Raw genomic sequence first — 15,832 nt, forward strand, 5'->3', positions numbered from 1 at the left:
AAATCAGTTGTAGTATCATAAAGCGTAGGTTTCCCTCCTTGAGCCTTCCATGCTCTAAGTGTATAGACATGGTAGATAGAGTAGGCAAGAACCAGGGGTCACAGTTTTAAAGTAGGGAATAGGAGGTTTAAAGGGAGGAAAGATATTTTACCCAGAAGGTTGAAAGTAGTTGAAACTCTCTGCCTGAAAGGGTGGTAGAGGCAGGAACCCAAGACCTTTAAAAGAAGTATTCAGACGATCACTTGAAACATTTAAGGCTATGGGCCAAGTGCTGGAAAATGGGATGAGAATGATGGGTAGTTGATGACATGATGGCCCAAGGTTGTGTCAGTGCCATAAAAATGGACTTTGCTTCTATTAATACCAAGGGTCCCACAGCCATTTCAATAACCTTCACCTAATCTTGGTGTATGCACAGGTTGTTTATTTAAACCCTACTCCTGTTACTGCAGTCTTCAAAACATCATTTTGTTTACATTCTTCCTACTAAAATGCATCACTTCACACCTGTCTTAATAGGTAGATGCATGGAATAAATGGTTTCAGTTTCTGCCCTCCTGAAATCTATTATTATTCTTTGCATTGTTGGTGGCATAATTTGAAAGTGTAGGAAACAAATTTTCTGATATCATGCCCTGCATTCATACAGTACTCCAACTATTTATCCCCTGGGAACAACACTGACACTTCCCCTCCTCTGAAAAAAAGGACCATTCATCTCTGTGTTGAGCTTGAAGAGTTTCCTGAGGTTGTAGACTTGCTCGCCGAGCTGGTGGGTTTGGGTGCAGATGTTTCGTCACCCTGCTATATAACGTCATCAGTGCACCTCCAGTGAAGCTTCAGCCACAATCCGAACTACAAATCTTCTCAAAACCTTTAAGAGATTTCTGCCCAAAGGTAGGTCCAGCCCACAGCAGTGACCTCCATTTTAGCCAGAATGGAGATCTAATCTCATGCTGTTGGCAAGAATCTGATCCACACCAGCATACCCTGCAACCCCAGAGTCGAAGCTGCTGTTATAACAGTGTAGCCTGAAGCTCTGGAAAGTGATGGCAGAGGCTCCACTTTATTTCCAACATATCGATAAATCTTGTAACTATAAATCCTGTCCAGCCTGTAACGGACCATTGTTACAAATGGCACTAGAAGATGAACGAACCCTGGAGTCACTGTCACAAAGTAGTTAAGGCAAATAGTATGGCTGCATTTAGTGAAAGCTAGGTAAACATGAAGGAGAATTTTCACACAACATGTGCATTAAAACAACAACAGTACTTTTGTATTGGTCTTAAATTTTTAAAGGTACAGGTAGTCTCCTATAATGTGATAGTTGCATTTTTGTGTGACCTCGCGCTATAGGGAAATCACTAAACCTTACAGCAGAAAGTTCACATTATCGATTCATCATTCATGCTACAGCCAATTTGCGTTAACAAAATATGCGATATAGCCTGTACATTCATACCAGTCATCTAACACCTATAGATAGTTCAAAGAGACGAGTTAATTAGTATTAACGAACCAAACATTTATTTTGGTGCAAGTCTACAGCAAAGTTTAAGGCCTAAATCCTTCCCCAATGGACAAAACAAAATGCAACACATCAGAAGCGCTTCTATGGCTCATCTGAAGTGGAAGCATTTGGCAGTACAAAGACACTAGTATTTTTTAAAGAAAAGTAATTGGTATACAATAACCATTCTACAACACCTTCACATAGAACCATTATAGGCTATTATAAGAAAGCTCAACTATACTTCTGCAACAAACTTGATTTACTAGACCAAAGCAAAATGTTTAAAAAAAGATTTTTAAAAAATGCACAGAAGTTTCTTTACGATACAACCTGCAATTCAACAGGCAGGAACAAAGACTACTTTCGATTATTTGGCGTTAAAGCAGATTTGGCCTCAACAGGTTAATACACAAAAAAAATACACCATATCAACATAAAAACATCACTGATTTACTATACACATCCAAAAAACAAGGAAAACCCACCACCCTCCAATTGTATAAAACATTTTTCAACAAAGGCAGGAAAAGGATCCAAATAAAAAATGTACACCTAGGCTTCATCAGTTCTATGTGGTAAAAGACTGCCATATGCTTATTTGTTGCTATGTTGTTTTTATGGGGGTTTCCTTGTGGATATCCAGTATTAAATAGCAAGTTGTCTACAGATCAGAAGTTACAAAAAAAAGGAAACAAAAGCACTACCCCACCCCCTACCCTCTCTCCCCCCTCCCTCCCCCAACTAACAACACCTTGTGCTAGGCACTACATTTTAAATTTGGTGGCAGTATGCAAGTTGGAGCTACTCAGCTTTCAGCTCCTGGTCCGGTCTCCATCTGCTCAGCCTCGGAATTGGCTGACGGTTGTTTTGCCAACTGCGAGGCATCAGACTGATGCAGTTCACTGAAGAGAAAGAGAAAATATTAAGTTACTTGGTGACATTTTATTTGATTAAAATCATCATTTTAATCTCAAAAGGAATGACTGTTACTTTCCTCCCAGCCAATAGTTATGTATGACTTCTGTCATTGATGTGGGCACCATGGTGGGGCAACTTCTAAAACTTCTCACTGTTTTTCATTTAAAAGTACACGTGACAATAAATTTCTGTTCTATTCTGAGCTAGTGGAAACATCAATTAATACGGCACTGAACAAAAACAGCCAGGACTAATCCATCCCTGCTCTCTACTGTGCTGAGTCACCTTATTCCAAACAATTTATTATGCTAAAGCCCCTAAATAAAAGTTGTTAACAATACAGATTGGGCAGTTAATCTATAGTTAAATATATGGGTGAGTAGTGCTCAGCTCCTTTGTAGGCTCAGCTGTAGACTGGAATATGAGAGGCAGAACTAGGAGATACACTGCCATTTTGTAGCAAGCCTCTTTAGAAATAATATGCCTTTGAGCCAGCTAATGTGAGATGTGTGTTAATGAAGGACTTTACCATGAAAGTAAATCCTTTTGTATATCTAATCTCTGTAGTGGAGGTGATTATGTTAGTACAGAAAGAAGGAGCACCAGGAATCTTAGCTGTACCTAACACTACCTCAGCACGAACATGCCACATCCTCCTGAGTGCAAGGTTCCAAAGTCTCTTCTGAACAGAATCTCTTCATAACAGCTTAACCAATTAGTCACATCTTTTAGATTTCAGAATACAATCCAGCCCACGTGCCAAATGACAGTCCAGAGGCAACCACAGAAGGTACAGAAGCATGGACCATTCTACAAGGGTGGTAAAGTAACTAACTAAAACAAATTAACCACATTCAGACCCCGGTCCTCAATGAATTTTAATCCCCACCAAGCTTTAAACTTCATTACACTGACCTGTTCTGTGGTGGCTGCACAGCATCAGATTTATTCTTCTTCTCATCACTGGGTTTGTTTTCTGCTCGTTTCAAGGTGTGGTCATTCTCTGCATCCTGTGGTACAACTTCTCCATTCAAAGTTTTAGCAGCTGACAACAAACAGGGATAAGGCTCGTTAGCTATATTACAGAAGCTGCACAAATTCCTTAACAAGAGCCGACTATGTGGCACAAATGACACCACAGCTCGCAGTTCCAGGGATCAAAACACTGAAGCAAACATTGAAAAGCTGACTCAAAATTTTATACGGCAATAAACCATAAAAGGCTCTCCCAAATTTTCTATCCTCTCCTGGAGGTACTTACTCTGTCATATGCTACATATGAACAAAGGCAACAAGTGGCAACTGTCTTTTAGAATTTGGCTCTAGAATTGAGATGGTTTCCATACTTAGTGTTCACATGTTCTACTTTCAATTACTGGATACTCACCAAGGATAAGAGCCTTGACTCATCACCTGCTCGAGTTCAGCTGCTGGCACTTTTGTGCCGAAAGCTGTGTAATGTATTTTAGGATTTAGATTTCAAAATAGAGAGCTACATGGATAAACTGCAAACTTCTGGATCTGTGTGCGAATTCAGTTGCCAACCCTCCAGAAGAACCTCCTCTGCTGGCTGCTTTTGAACAAACATAATTATATATCCAACATCAAGAGTTGGAAAAGACTGTGCTGGCTTGACATAAGCTTTGACCTCAAAACACTACCTTTCTTCCTCCTGTCTCCTCTACCTACCCAACTACAAAAATATTCCGGTTAGGTGGATTTACCATGGTAAATGCAGGGTTATAGGGATGGGGGGGGTCTGGAAGGGATGCTTTTCGGACGATTGGTGCAGACTCAATGGGCCAAATGGCCTCTAAGTTCACCGTAGGGATTCAATGCTTCTATGATAAATCTTCCTGTAATAACATGTAGTAAATGAACACAATGGGAAAAAAGTGGGCAAAGCCTGCTACTCAACATGAAGCAGAATGCTTGGAAGCACATCCTCAGCAACTTATATGGGTTGGGAGGACTGTCAGCAATTGGAGACATAAACCAACAATTCTGATTAGGCTACACGAATTGAAGGGGTTGAAAAGGTAGAAGAGAGACTGAAGCTAGCCCACTGGATCTCCTTAATAGTGTGTCAGGCAAACAAACCGATACGAATTGGCAGAGAGAGAAACTGGAGACAAAAAGAAAACCATAACAGACTTACAACTATCAACATCAATCACGAAGAGCTGAGATTAGTGAGATCTTAGGGCAACAAGAAGTTTTCAGTCAGAGCTATATGTCTTGCTCTAGACAGACAGCACTCGATATAATAAATTCTTCCATACTCCAGAAAGGATAGGAGACTTTAGCTAATTTACCCTACTGCTTTAGATAGTAGAGAACTGAACACCATTTGTACAGTTAGTTCACAGGTAGGCAAGGAGTGGGAAAGGTTAATATGGACTTTACCAGTCAGTTGTTCCTCTGTATTGTCAGCTTTCTTGTTAGTTTCCACTTGATCATTTTTCTTCTCTTGCTCTCGTGCCTTAACTGCTTCCTCATGTTGCCGCTGGTCAGCAAGAGATTTATTTAGTACTTGTGCAATCACAGAATCACCTTCACCAACCAAGAACATGGATTTGAATTTGTTGTAGATCATATCTGCCTTGAACATGATGTCTTGACAAGCTTTGTAATTTCGCATCTGTCACAAGACAAAACCAATAAAAACAAAATCCATCATTTGAAGTAAAATAAAGAGTAACGGTAGTGATTAGACTTTTTTTATTTGCACAGAATACAGACATAGTTGAGGATATATATCACAGCCCAAGAAACTCTTTGTAAAGCATGGAAGCTTGTGCCTCAGCTACAAGGAAAAGAATAGACAATTCCCAAGTCTTTGTCGCAAATAAAACCACACAAAACACCTCAATTTTATTTCTGCAAATCCTACAGAAAGAGCCTTAATCCTACCACTTTTAAGCAGAGTGCCCCTTAAGCTTAAAGTCAGCTACTTCATGGTTATGTAAAGCCTACATTTGTCCAACCATTTGAAATCTTCCATCTGAAAGGCTGAAGAGCAAAATCAAAGTCCAAAATCATGTATATCAACAGTTTCAACGAGCGTAACTTCAAGAGCAGATAAAAGAATGCTTCAGGTGCATCGTCCCAAAGGTACAGACCCCACTTTATCCTCTACAGGTACCAGTGGCCAATGAACCAGAACCCACATTTTCAACACTAGTCTTTCAGCCACATGTTCATGTTTCTAATTTTATGTATCCTATGCCAATTTGTGCTTGGTTCAGGTAATAATCTAAAGATTATAACTTTGGAGGTGTTGCTTTTCAATTTGGTGCCTAACACATCACCCTCCTTCCTTGATCTCTGCCATTCGCGGGCCGTGATAACTGGATGTCTGTGCTCCCTGCTAAACTACAAGTTCCTCTCTAGCCCTGAGCAGATGTCCTAAAGCATATGTCCTAAAGCATGGCAACGTGCTGGCAGCACAGTTGTCTGAACTCATGCTTTTTGCTGCACAGAATGCAGCGAGTTCCTCTCTTTATACTTTCCCTTACTATCACTAGATTCCTTGTTGTTCCCTCCACCTGATTGGCTCACTGTACAACGGTACATGGTCAGTTTGTTCATCCACCCAGTAGACCATACTCTCATTCAAACAGGTTGAGATAACCTCAAATGTATTAGACACGTGCAATGGCTGACACTCCTCTCTGGATTCCCCTACCTGCCTCACTCAGGCGCACACTCCTGTACCTGACCAAACCAGAAGACACTATTTTAAGTGGTGTGACTGTCTCCTGATACAAAGCATCCAGGTTTAACTTTCCCCTTCATGGACGTGTGGTGGAGTCTGCACTTCAGCCTCCAGCTCAATAAACCTGAGCCAAAGCAGCTCAAGACACAAACATTTATTGCACACATCTTCATCATAGATCACAGAGGCATCCAGAAGCTTCCACACGCTGCAGTCTTGGCACATCACCTATCTTGCCATCCTTAATGAGTTTTATTTCACTACATTATTCAATTACATTGCTTTTTATATAGTGCATTAATTTTACCACCAATTTGATTATTATTTTAAACCTTAATGATGAAGTAAACCTCGATAACTCCTTTCCCTGTGGTAAAGCAAGGTCCAATTTCTACAGGGTAACAAGGCAAAACAAACAAGTATTTCCTTCCAACCCTTCACTAAACTCCCCCATTCACCAATCCCTTGTTTGCGATCAGTTCCCTCAGCTATTCTTGATTGCCTCTTATCTTTATAACCAACTGAACTAAACTAATCCTTACTGCTCAGCTCTTTCTCAATAACCCTGCAGCCTTCACTGCTTCTAGGTGTTCATCCAATCTTCCCTTAAGTGCTCAATGACCAGTTTAAACTGATCATTTGTTACAAACTTTCTTGATGAGCAATCTATCAAAACTCTTCAATTTTCTTTTTTTTTTGAAAGTTTCCAAGTGGTCCAGGTAAAAATCGCTCCTACTGTCCATGAATTTCTCATCCCTAAAATCACCCTTGTTCATCTTGTTGGGCCAAAGGGCCTGTTTCCACACTGTAGGGATTCTATGATCTATGATCTTCCTGTAAGGTCTCTGTATATTTGCTGATCTTCATTGCATTCCTCAGCAAGTGAAGCAAGAAGTTACTTGACACCCACCTTCTGACTTTCCCTAGACCAAACCTCACATTTCATCACAATTCTTTTCTACTAAGCCAACCAACCGGTGACATTTTCCTCTTGTAGCATAATCCTGCACTTTTCTAACACAGGAACGAGGCACCTGATTGAATTTCGTCTCCAGTTCAAATCAGCATCCTCTACATTCCCTACCTATTCCATTAGTCACTTATTCTAAATGCTTCAAAAGATTTGCCTCTGATGATTCGCTCCAAGGATGTCCCAGATCAATCCAATAATTTTGCCCCAAATTCCTTCTCTCACTTGTTACCCAGTGATCACTACTGAAAAGCTTACATGCAGATGTTAAATAAAGATTCCACATTCAACTAATCCAACTGACTTCTAGGCCAAGCTTCACAGCAATTTCAAAAGAAAGGTTGTGGGGGGGAGGGGGCAGTTGGAAAAAGGGCATACAATAAGGTGAATGAGGAACATCACCTCTTAAATTCCAAACGCATCTAACCTTCTTAAGTGTTGCAATCAGTTCACTATGTTTCTGCAGATGCTGTGGAGTAACCTGGAGTGCCGCAAGTTCATCCAAGGTCTCAATACATTTTTTCACATCCTAAAAAGGAACAGAAGTTATGGTGAGGCATCACATCAGTTTTGTATTTGCAGTTACTACAGTACAAAATTCCTAAATGCAGCATCTTTAATCCTTTCATTTAAAGAAAAAGTTAGATTTATGGTTAGGTTTAAATTTGGCATCTTTAGGTTTAACGATTTATGTTCAATTTATAGCACTTGAACCACACTGCAATTCATCCCCATTCTCTGTTTTATGCAGTTTTACATTTAGTTTCCAAACTAAATCATTCGTAATTTTCACTAACAATGCAGGCAATTCTCCACAGGAAAAACTGAAAAAAGGCACACATTATTCCAGAGTTCCTCCCTAAAACTTCTTTACTTTTATTTTTCACTCCTTAAAATCTTTTTGAAATAAAGATTTTGGTCACCTGCCCACCTCTTTCCAAATGGTGCACTATGAAGGTTACATAAATGTAATTTTTCAATGATGCTTGGGCCCAGGATAACAAAAAGTGCCTAAAGGAATTATGTTAATTCTAGACTTTCCAGGTGCCAAAGTAAGGAGTCCACTTGAGACTAGTTAAGTAACAGTCATCAAGAGACGTATGGCATGGATTCTGAATAGATGATCTCCCCTCACTTATCTACAATGTCACTCAACGCATAGTTAATTATCCAACATGCCAAATGGATACCATCAAGTTGGAAGTGTTTTAGTTTTAGCAAATCTAGTAATGGTACTACCTAAACAATGTGATCCCTGACAATGCAGCAACTAAAGGCTGCCTGAAGCACTGATCTAGCCTTATATTCTCTCAATGGCATCAAAGTCCTATTTTGAGAAATTCTGAACTTTATCAATGTGAGAAGTCCTCCAGATATTTTGAAACAAGTGGCTTCAGAGAACAAGGTGACAGGATTTTATTGATCTCGGATACTAAGTCTCTAGTGATGCTAAGGCATCAGCCGTGACCAATGGACTGGCGATATTGGACATTTTGTGCTGGTATTCCGTGTGCCAGTGTGACCAAGGAAAAGAAGAAAGAACAGGTGGTGTTAGGCATCTTGCCCATTGGGGTTTAAACTGTTTCTTCCACCTTCCACTGCAATCTGAAATGTGACTCAGCTACTTTAGAGTTGTAGACAGCTCCTGCAAACAATACTTGATTTTTTGCTGGAGTTTTTCCAGCAACATTAGAATTGCCTTCCCCTTGAGCAAAGTAAACATCCAAACGTACCAAAACATCAAACTGAAACAAGTTACCTACACTGCACTCGTGACTGAAGTTCAAAGCACTCCAGAGACAATAAAGCACTTTGGAACGTTCTGAGATTGTGAAAGGTGCTTAAGTAAATAGATTTTTTTTTCTTTATTGCATCAATGGAAATCATGCACCAATATAAACATAAATGTATAGGTAATTTACTGAAAAGGAGCTATGGCAAGACAGAATTGAAAGGACAACATGCTGCAATAGGTTGTTAGTCTTGCAATCAGCAATTATCCTTATTGATGTATATAAAAGCAACATACTGCAGTTGCTGGATATCTGAAATAAAAACGAAGTGCTTGAGAAGCTGGTCAGGTTTGGTAGCATTTGTGCAGAGGGAAACCATATGACTCCAAAATGACTATTAACCTGTTCTCTTCCCAGATACTACCAAACCTGATGACCTTCTCCAGCATTTTTATTTTCACATTCATGATCTAATAGGGACATCTGTTAGCAATGGATATTCATGACAAGTTCTATAACTTTGGGGAGTCTCAACGCAATTCCATAGATCATTGCATTGAAAAAGATCCATTTACACCTACACTCTGCCTCCCATTAGTCAATCTCCTATCTATGACATATGCTAATCCCTGAACCATGAACATTTATTTTCCAAAATAACCTTTGATGTAGCACCTCATCACTCTGCCTTCTTGAAATTTAAGTATAATACAGCCAGTGGTTCTCCTCTGTTCACAGTACATATTATTTAGAGTCATAGATCAAGTTCAACCAGTCCAAGCTGACCATGTTCCCAAACTAGACTAGTCTCACCTGCCTGTGCGTGGCCCATATTGCTCCAAACCTTTCCCTTTCATGAACTTATCCAAATGTCTTTTAAACACTGTAGCTGTACCTGCATCCACCAGTTTCTCTGGCAGTTCATTCCACACACAAACCACTGTGTTTAAAAGAAGTTGCCCCTCATGTCCTTTTTAAATCCTTCTCCTCTCACCTTAAAAATATTCCTCCTAGTCTTGAATTCCCCCATCCTAGGGAAAAGATCCCTGTCATTCACCTTATCTATGTCCCTCATTATTTTATAAATCTCAATAAGGTCACCCTTCAATCTCCTACCTTCCAGTGAAAAAACTCCCAATCTTTCCAGTTTATTTTTCTATCTCAAACTTCCATTCCTGGCAACATCCTGGTAAATCTTTTCTGAACCCTCTCCAGTTCAATAATCCTTCCTATAACTTCTTCAAAGACCTTCAATAGTTTGGTCAAGCAGGATTTCCTTTTCACAAAAGAATGTTGACTTTGCCTGATATTCTTGAACTTATCCAAATGCCTTGCTATAAAATCAATAGCAATTAACATTTTTCCTACAACAGATGTTACGCTAACTGGCTTTTGGTTCTTGCTTTCTTTCTCCTTCCCTTTTTGAATAAAAGAGTTATTTTCAGTATTTTCCGGTCGAATTGGACCATCCCCGAGGCAAGGGAGTTTTGGAAAATTTAAACCAATGCACCAAGTAGCTTACTGCCCTTTAAGACTGTGAGAAAATATCCATCAGGGCTCAGACACTTGTCTGTCCACAGCTCAAACAATTTACTCAGTACCACTTCTCTGGCAATTGTGATTTCCCTACCCCCATCCCAAAGTTCCTCCCTCCTTTCCATTTCTTGCTTTATCATTGTTCCTGAGATGCTACTTATATCCTTCATAGTGATGACTAATGCAAAATAGCTGTTCAATTCATCTGCCATTATTTTTCAGTATTAATTCTTCAACTCTTCATTAAGTCTCATTTGCTATGCTCACTTGGTTAACTCTCTTTAAATATTTATAGAAATTCTTATTATAACTTTATGTTTCTGACCAGCTTTCTCTTGCAACCTATTTTTCCTTCCTTATTAAATTTTAGTTATTGTGCTTTGTTTTTAATATCCTGTCCAAATTTCTGACCTGTTACCAATTTTGGCATAATTCTATGCCTTTTCTTTTAATTTGATTAATATCTAACCATTCTAGTTAACAACATCCCTTGGCATTTTCTTATTCATGTTCTGTATATTCTGAAATATCCCATTAAATAGCTGCCACTGCATTGTTATTGACCTGTGCTTTAACCTAATTAGTCACTTCACTTCAGCCAGCTCTGCTTTCATGCCATATAACTTCCTTCATTTAATGTTTTAAAAATAGTCTCAAACCCGCTCTTCTCTCCCTCATACTGAACAGAAAATTCAGTCACAGTATGGTCGCTGCTACCCAAGGGGCCCTTCACTATGAGATTAATTAATACCAGCTTATTGCACTATATCACATCTAATACAGCCCACGCTCTGGTCAACTCCAGAACATGCTATTCTAAGATGCCATCTTGAAAACATTGTGAATTTCTCAGTTAAAAGAGTGGGCAAAGATCTGGCAAATGGAGGATAATGTGGGAAAAAATGATTCCGATTTTGGCAGGAAGAATGTAAAAAGCATTGTCTAAATGGTGAGAGATTGTAGAATTCTGAAATGTACAGGATCTGGGTGTCCTAGTGTTTGAATTGTAAAAAGCTCGTGTGCAAGTACAGAAAGTAATTAGGAAAGCTAATTGAATGTTTATAATTTATCACAAAGCAAGTTAAATACAAAAGTAGTGAGGTTTATTTCAGAGATAATAGGAACTGCAGATGCTGGAGAATCTGAGATAACAAGGTGTACAGCTGGATGAACACAGCAGGCCAAGCAGCATCAGAGCAGCAGGAAGGCTGACGTTTCGGGCCTAGACCCTTCTTCAGAAAGGGCATCTCCTGGCACTACAATCAAGCCTACCCCAGCTCAGAGCCTCCCACTCCCAGACCTGCAAAGGACCTCTCCTGAGGTTTATTTCAGTTGTGCACAGCATCGACGTCTGGAGTAGTATGCATAGTTCTGGTTTCCTCTGGGGAAGTTGTAAATGAATTGGAAGCAGTTAGGGAAGGTTTACCAGGCCAATATCTGGAATGGGCAGGTTGTCTTGTGAGGAAAGATTGGACAAGCTAAACATTTATCCACTAGAGTGGAGAAGGGCAAGATGCAATTTGATTGAAACATACAAGCTCTTAAGGGGTCTTGATAGGTTTCATATGGAAAGGAAATTCTCTTCTGGCGAGCCCTAGAACTAAGCATTGCTATTTTAAAATAAGAGATCATCTATTTAAATCTGTGATAAAAGAAAACTTTTGTCTGACAAAGGTGTCTTTGAATCTTCTTCCTCAAAGGGCAGTGGAACCCTTGAATATATTTGAGGCAAAGGTAGATAGATTCTTGATAAGAAAGGGAGTGAAACGTTGAGGAATATGGATCAGTCAGATCAGCTATGGTCTTACTTGAATGCCACAGCGGCCACTCTTGTTCCAATTTTGTACATAGGTTTGTACGTTCACAAAATTACAAGATAAAAGGCAACAATCCTGGGAGATTACAGAACAATTTTGAAGTGTTTACTTGAAACTATTGTCAAATATTAAAATATATATAAACATATAAAAATAGCAATCGTCACAGTTCTATTAATCAGAAACTGAACTTACAATAGGTCCCTGCATCTCATGTGATACAAATTAGGAACAGACTCAATTTTGTATTCAACTACCGAGTACTCACAGGCTTGTCGATCTTCAGGGATAATTTAATTTCACTGTGCAACTTCTGAAGTCTCAATTCCATTGACATTTCTATGAACCAAGGCAAAGGTATTTTATGAAAAAAATTTCAGTCAGCCTTTCTGATAATACTGTAACGAATCTAAACAGACAGATCCACACCTCTCTTTTTCTCTATTTTCTTGAAGTTGAGTTTTTCTTCTTTCTTTCCTTCTTTGTCCTCTTTGGTTTGCCTGGGTGGAAGGATTAATTGAATTTATCAGATGAACTATATTTATGCCTGACTAGAGGAAAAACAACCATCACACCCAAGTTTAGAACTTTCTGTCAAAAGGGATTCCTTCCATGAAACTGGGACATCAAAAGGTTTTATGTAAACATATTATTTCAGAATGTACTTCACAACATTGATGAATTATAAATATTTCACAAAGGATTTAAAAAACCTGAATGTGGGTTTGACTGGAATCTAAGATAAATCATGGGTTACTGCTATGTATGCCTCCTATCATTAGGTTTGTAAATACCAACATTATAGATCCAAATTATTTTAATAATCGACATCCATTATGTTCAATACATGAGAATGTAATATCAGAAACCAGTACTTACTGCTCATCTTTTTTGCTCTCCTCCACTTTGCACAGTTTTTCTTCCTGCTCCCTTTCATTTTGCTTTTTCATTAGATTCCGTCTATTAGCAGCATCCCACTTCGTTTTCTTGCTTTTCTCTTCCTTTGAACATAGACAGTGAAAAAAAAAATGTTATGTACGAGCAAAAATAAAGAAGTACAATGTAAAGGTGTATTAGAGGAATGCATGTAGAAGTTTAATAACGTTGGCTTAGGCTTGTGGTGCTAATCTGAAAAAAAAAATGAGTGAGCGACAGCAGGATTCTGTTGTCTCACAAAGCAGGAATTTCTCTTGGTTAACTGCACAACCACAAAGATAAACTGTCATGTTCAAAAGCAAGACCAGATCCTGATTCTACAATAAAGCTGGCAGACAAATGAATGATTAGCATGATTTTGGTCTCCCTTTCAGGCTGAAAGCTTCGTGGTGACAATTGCTTTCTTGGGGCAGTAAGTGGGACATCAAGAACAATATCAACAGGCTTTACAGGGGAAACAGAGAACATGGCATTTTACAACATGCGTTTGGTAGTCCTTCACAAATGTAACAATCCATAATAATTGTATCTATATGCAACAGTAGCAACTGTTCCAGGGCCACAGTAGAAAACCCGGATCAGTTTCGTACATTTGTTTGTTTTGGGAGAAGAATCCCAGCTACTGTTTTCAAATTTAATTCCTGGCAAAAAACCTCCTGCAAGCTAAACTAAACTGTCCCACCAGTTAGCAGAGGAATTAATGTGCGTTAACAAATCCACCATTCTCAAATCATTTCAAAAGAAACAACTTCCAAATTGTGCATAATTGATCCATTCCAAATCGGTTTCTCTACTCATCGAGAACAGAGACGTTGGCAAATCAAGCTACTGGAAGTCTGTAATAGTTCTTTGATTTTCAAACATACTCCAGCAGACCACAAGAAATATTCGGTAAATAGAGACCCCATCAGTTTAACCTGAGGGAAATCGGCCAAACATAAACCAGGTTCAAGAAAATGAAATCCTATGCTGTTGGCTGTACTTTTAGATGTCAAACAGTGCTTACTCCATCTTCTGGTTCCTCCTCTTCAGACTCTGAAGTTGACTTGGTCTTGGTGCTTCTCCTCCTCTTGGGTTCTGCAAGGTCCTTCTTTCCTTCCTTTTTAACAAGTTCTTTTTTTGGTTTGTCACTCTTTTTATCCTCTTTCTTCTCTTCCTCCTCCTTCACTTTCTTCTGCTCGTGTTGCTTCTTTCGCTTTTCTTCCAAAGCTGCCTTCTTCACCTCAGCTTTGTTCATACCATCATTCTCACTGGCAGAACATACAAAACATCAGCTACGTAAAATTCATACTTCAAAACAAGTACCAGTGAAACTTAGGAACAAAGGTTTTAGTAGACAAGACTACCATTTGATCATAGCTTTCTACTCATCTCATTTCCTCCATCTTTCTCCACACCATTTAATAAGGGGATCAAATCTTAACATTAGAGGAAAATCAGTACACAGTAAGGTTGTAAATACTGGGTGAAGTAAAATTTTTAAAGGCTGAAGTAGAGAGATTTAAGACCATGAAGAGATATGGGGCACAGGTCTGAAATGCAGCTGAAGAATAGACCAACCATTATTTAAACGATAGTAGAAAAGCTCAAGAGGCTGCTTAGCATTTCTTATGTTTTTGATGTTCCCATTCGTGTTAGTTTCTCACAAACAGTATTTACAAGAATCTTGTCAAGGAAATTAATAAAATCTTGAAGTAAGTAATTCTTGTATTGTACTAAATAAAAGGTGGAGCTGTACATCCTTGAAATGAAATATTAAACCAAAGACCCAAGAGACCTAAAGTGTATATAATAAATCTCTTATTCACAAGGGAATCTATTCTATAACCAGCATAATTTACTTGATGGCAGAATGGATAAAATTGTGGACGATACCTGTTCTATCATCAACCTTTGAATTACGAATAACCAATATGGCACAAAACAGATTTTCACTCAACGTCATTAGTTAAATACAGATTCTGAAATTCTCAAACTGGCTGCCATGTTTTCTACATTAAAAGAATGACCAATCTGGAAATGTTTTAATCATTGACTATAAAGTGTTTTGGGTATCATCAGCTCCTGAAGGAAGCTACATTAAATTTCAGTATTTCTTTGAAACTAACACATTGCTCATAAGCTATAATTTTCCAAAACATAAAACAAAAGATTGTCCTCACCCAGGCTCTCAGAGTCACAGACTTGACCCATCAAGTCTGTACCAAGATTAATCCCACTTTCCAGCATTTGGCCCAAAGCCTTGACTGTTACGATATTTCAAGTGCTCATCCAACTGATCTTTAAACGTTGTGAGGTGTTCTGCTTCAACTACCCTCCCAGGCACTGCATTCCAGATTCCCACCACCCTCTGGGTGAAAAAAAAATTTCATCAGATTCCCTCTGAACTTCCTGCCCTGCACTTGAAAATTATGCCCATCATTACTGACTCTTCAGCTAAAGGGAACAGGTATTTCCTTTCCCCATCCAGGCCACTCAATCTGATAAACTTCAATCAGCTCCCCCTTAGCCTTCTCGAAGGAAAACAACCCAAGATTACCCATTCTCCCACTGTAGCTAAAATGCTCCATCTCATGTAATATCCTGATGACTCTCCTCTGCATCCCTTCCAGTGCAATCACATCCTTCTTATGTTGCGGTGACCAGAACTGCACACAGTATTCCAGCTGTGGCCAAACCAAGGTTTTG

The 15,832-nt window shown here is 39.0% G+C and overlaps 1 protein-coding gene across 1 annotated transcript in view; it reads right to left on the minus strand.

The window, feature by feature from the left end:
- Positions 1-1,507: 1,507 nt before the first annotated feature.
- The window catches only part of psip1a (PC4 and SFRS1 interacting protein 1a), a 56,037-nt gene continuing 41,712 nt past the window's right edge, over positions 1,508-15,832 (minus strand). Inside the window, exons 8-15 of the mRNA XM_020517055.2 lie at positions 14,151-14,394; positions 13,088-13,209; positions 12,638-12,708; positions 12,477-12,547; positions 7,550-7,651; positions 4,841-5,075; positions 3,350-3,479; positions 1,508-2,418 (exon numbers count right to left, since the gene is read on the minus strand). Coding sequence (XP_020372644.1) covers positions 2,322-2,418; positions 3,350-3,479; positions 4,841-5,075; positions 7,550-7,651; positions 12,477-12,547; positions 12,638-12,708; positions 13,088-13,209; positions 14,151-14,394 — 1,072 coding nt within the window. The 3' untranslated portion in view covers positions 1,508-2,321. The remainder of the gene's footprint in view (positions 2,419-3,349; positions 3,480-4,840; positions 5,076-7,549; positions 7,652-12,476; positions 12,548-12,637; positions 12,709-13,087; positions 13,210-14,150; positions 14,395-15,832) is intronic.

This window comes from Rhincodon typus, chromosome 3 (genome assembly GCF_021869965.1).
Source record: "Rhincodon typus isolate 14 chromosome 3, sRhiTyp1.1, whole genome shotgun sequence".
In the NCBI taxonomy this organism is placed as follows: Eukaryota; Metazoa; Chordata; class Chondrichthyes; order Orectolobiformes; family Rhincodontidae; genus Rhincodon; species Rhincodon typus.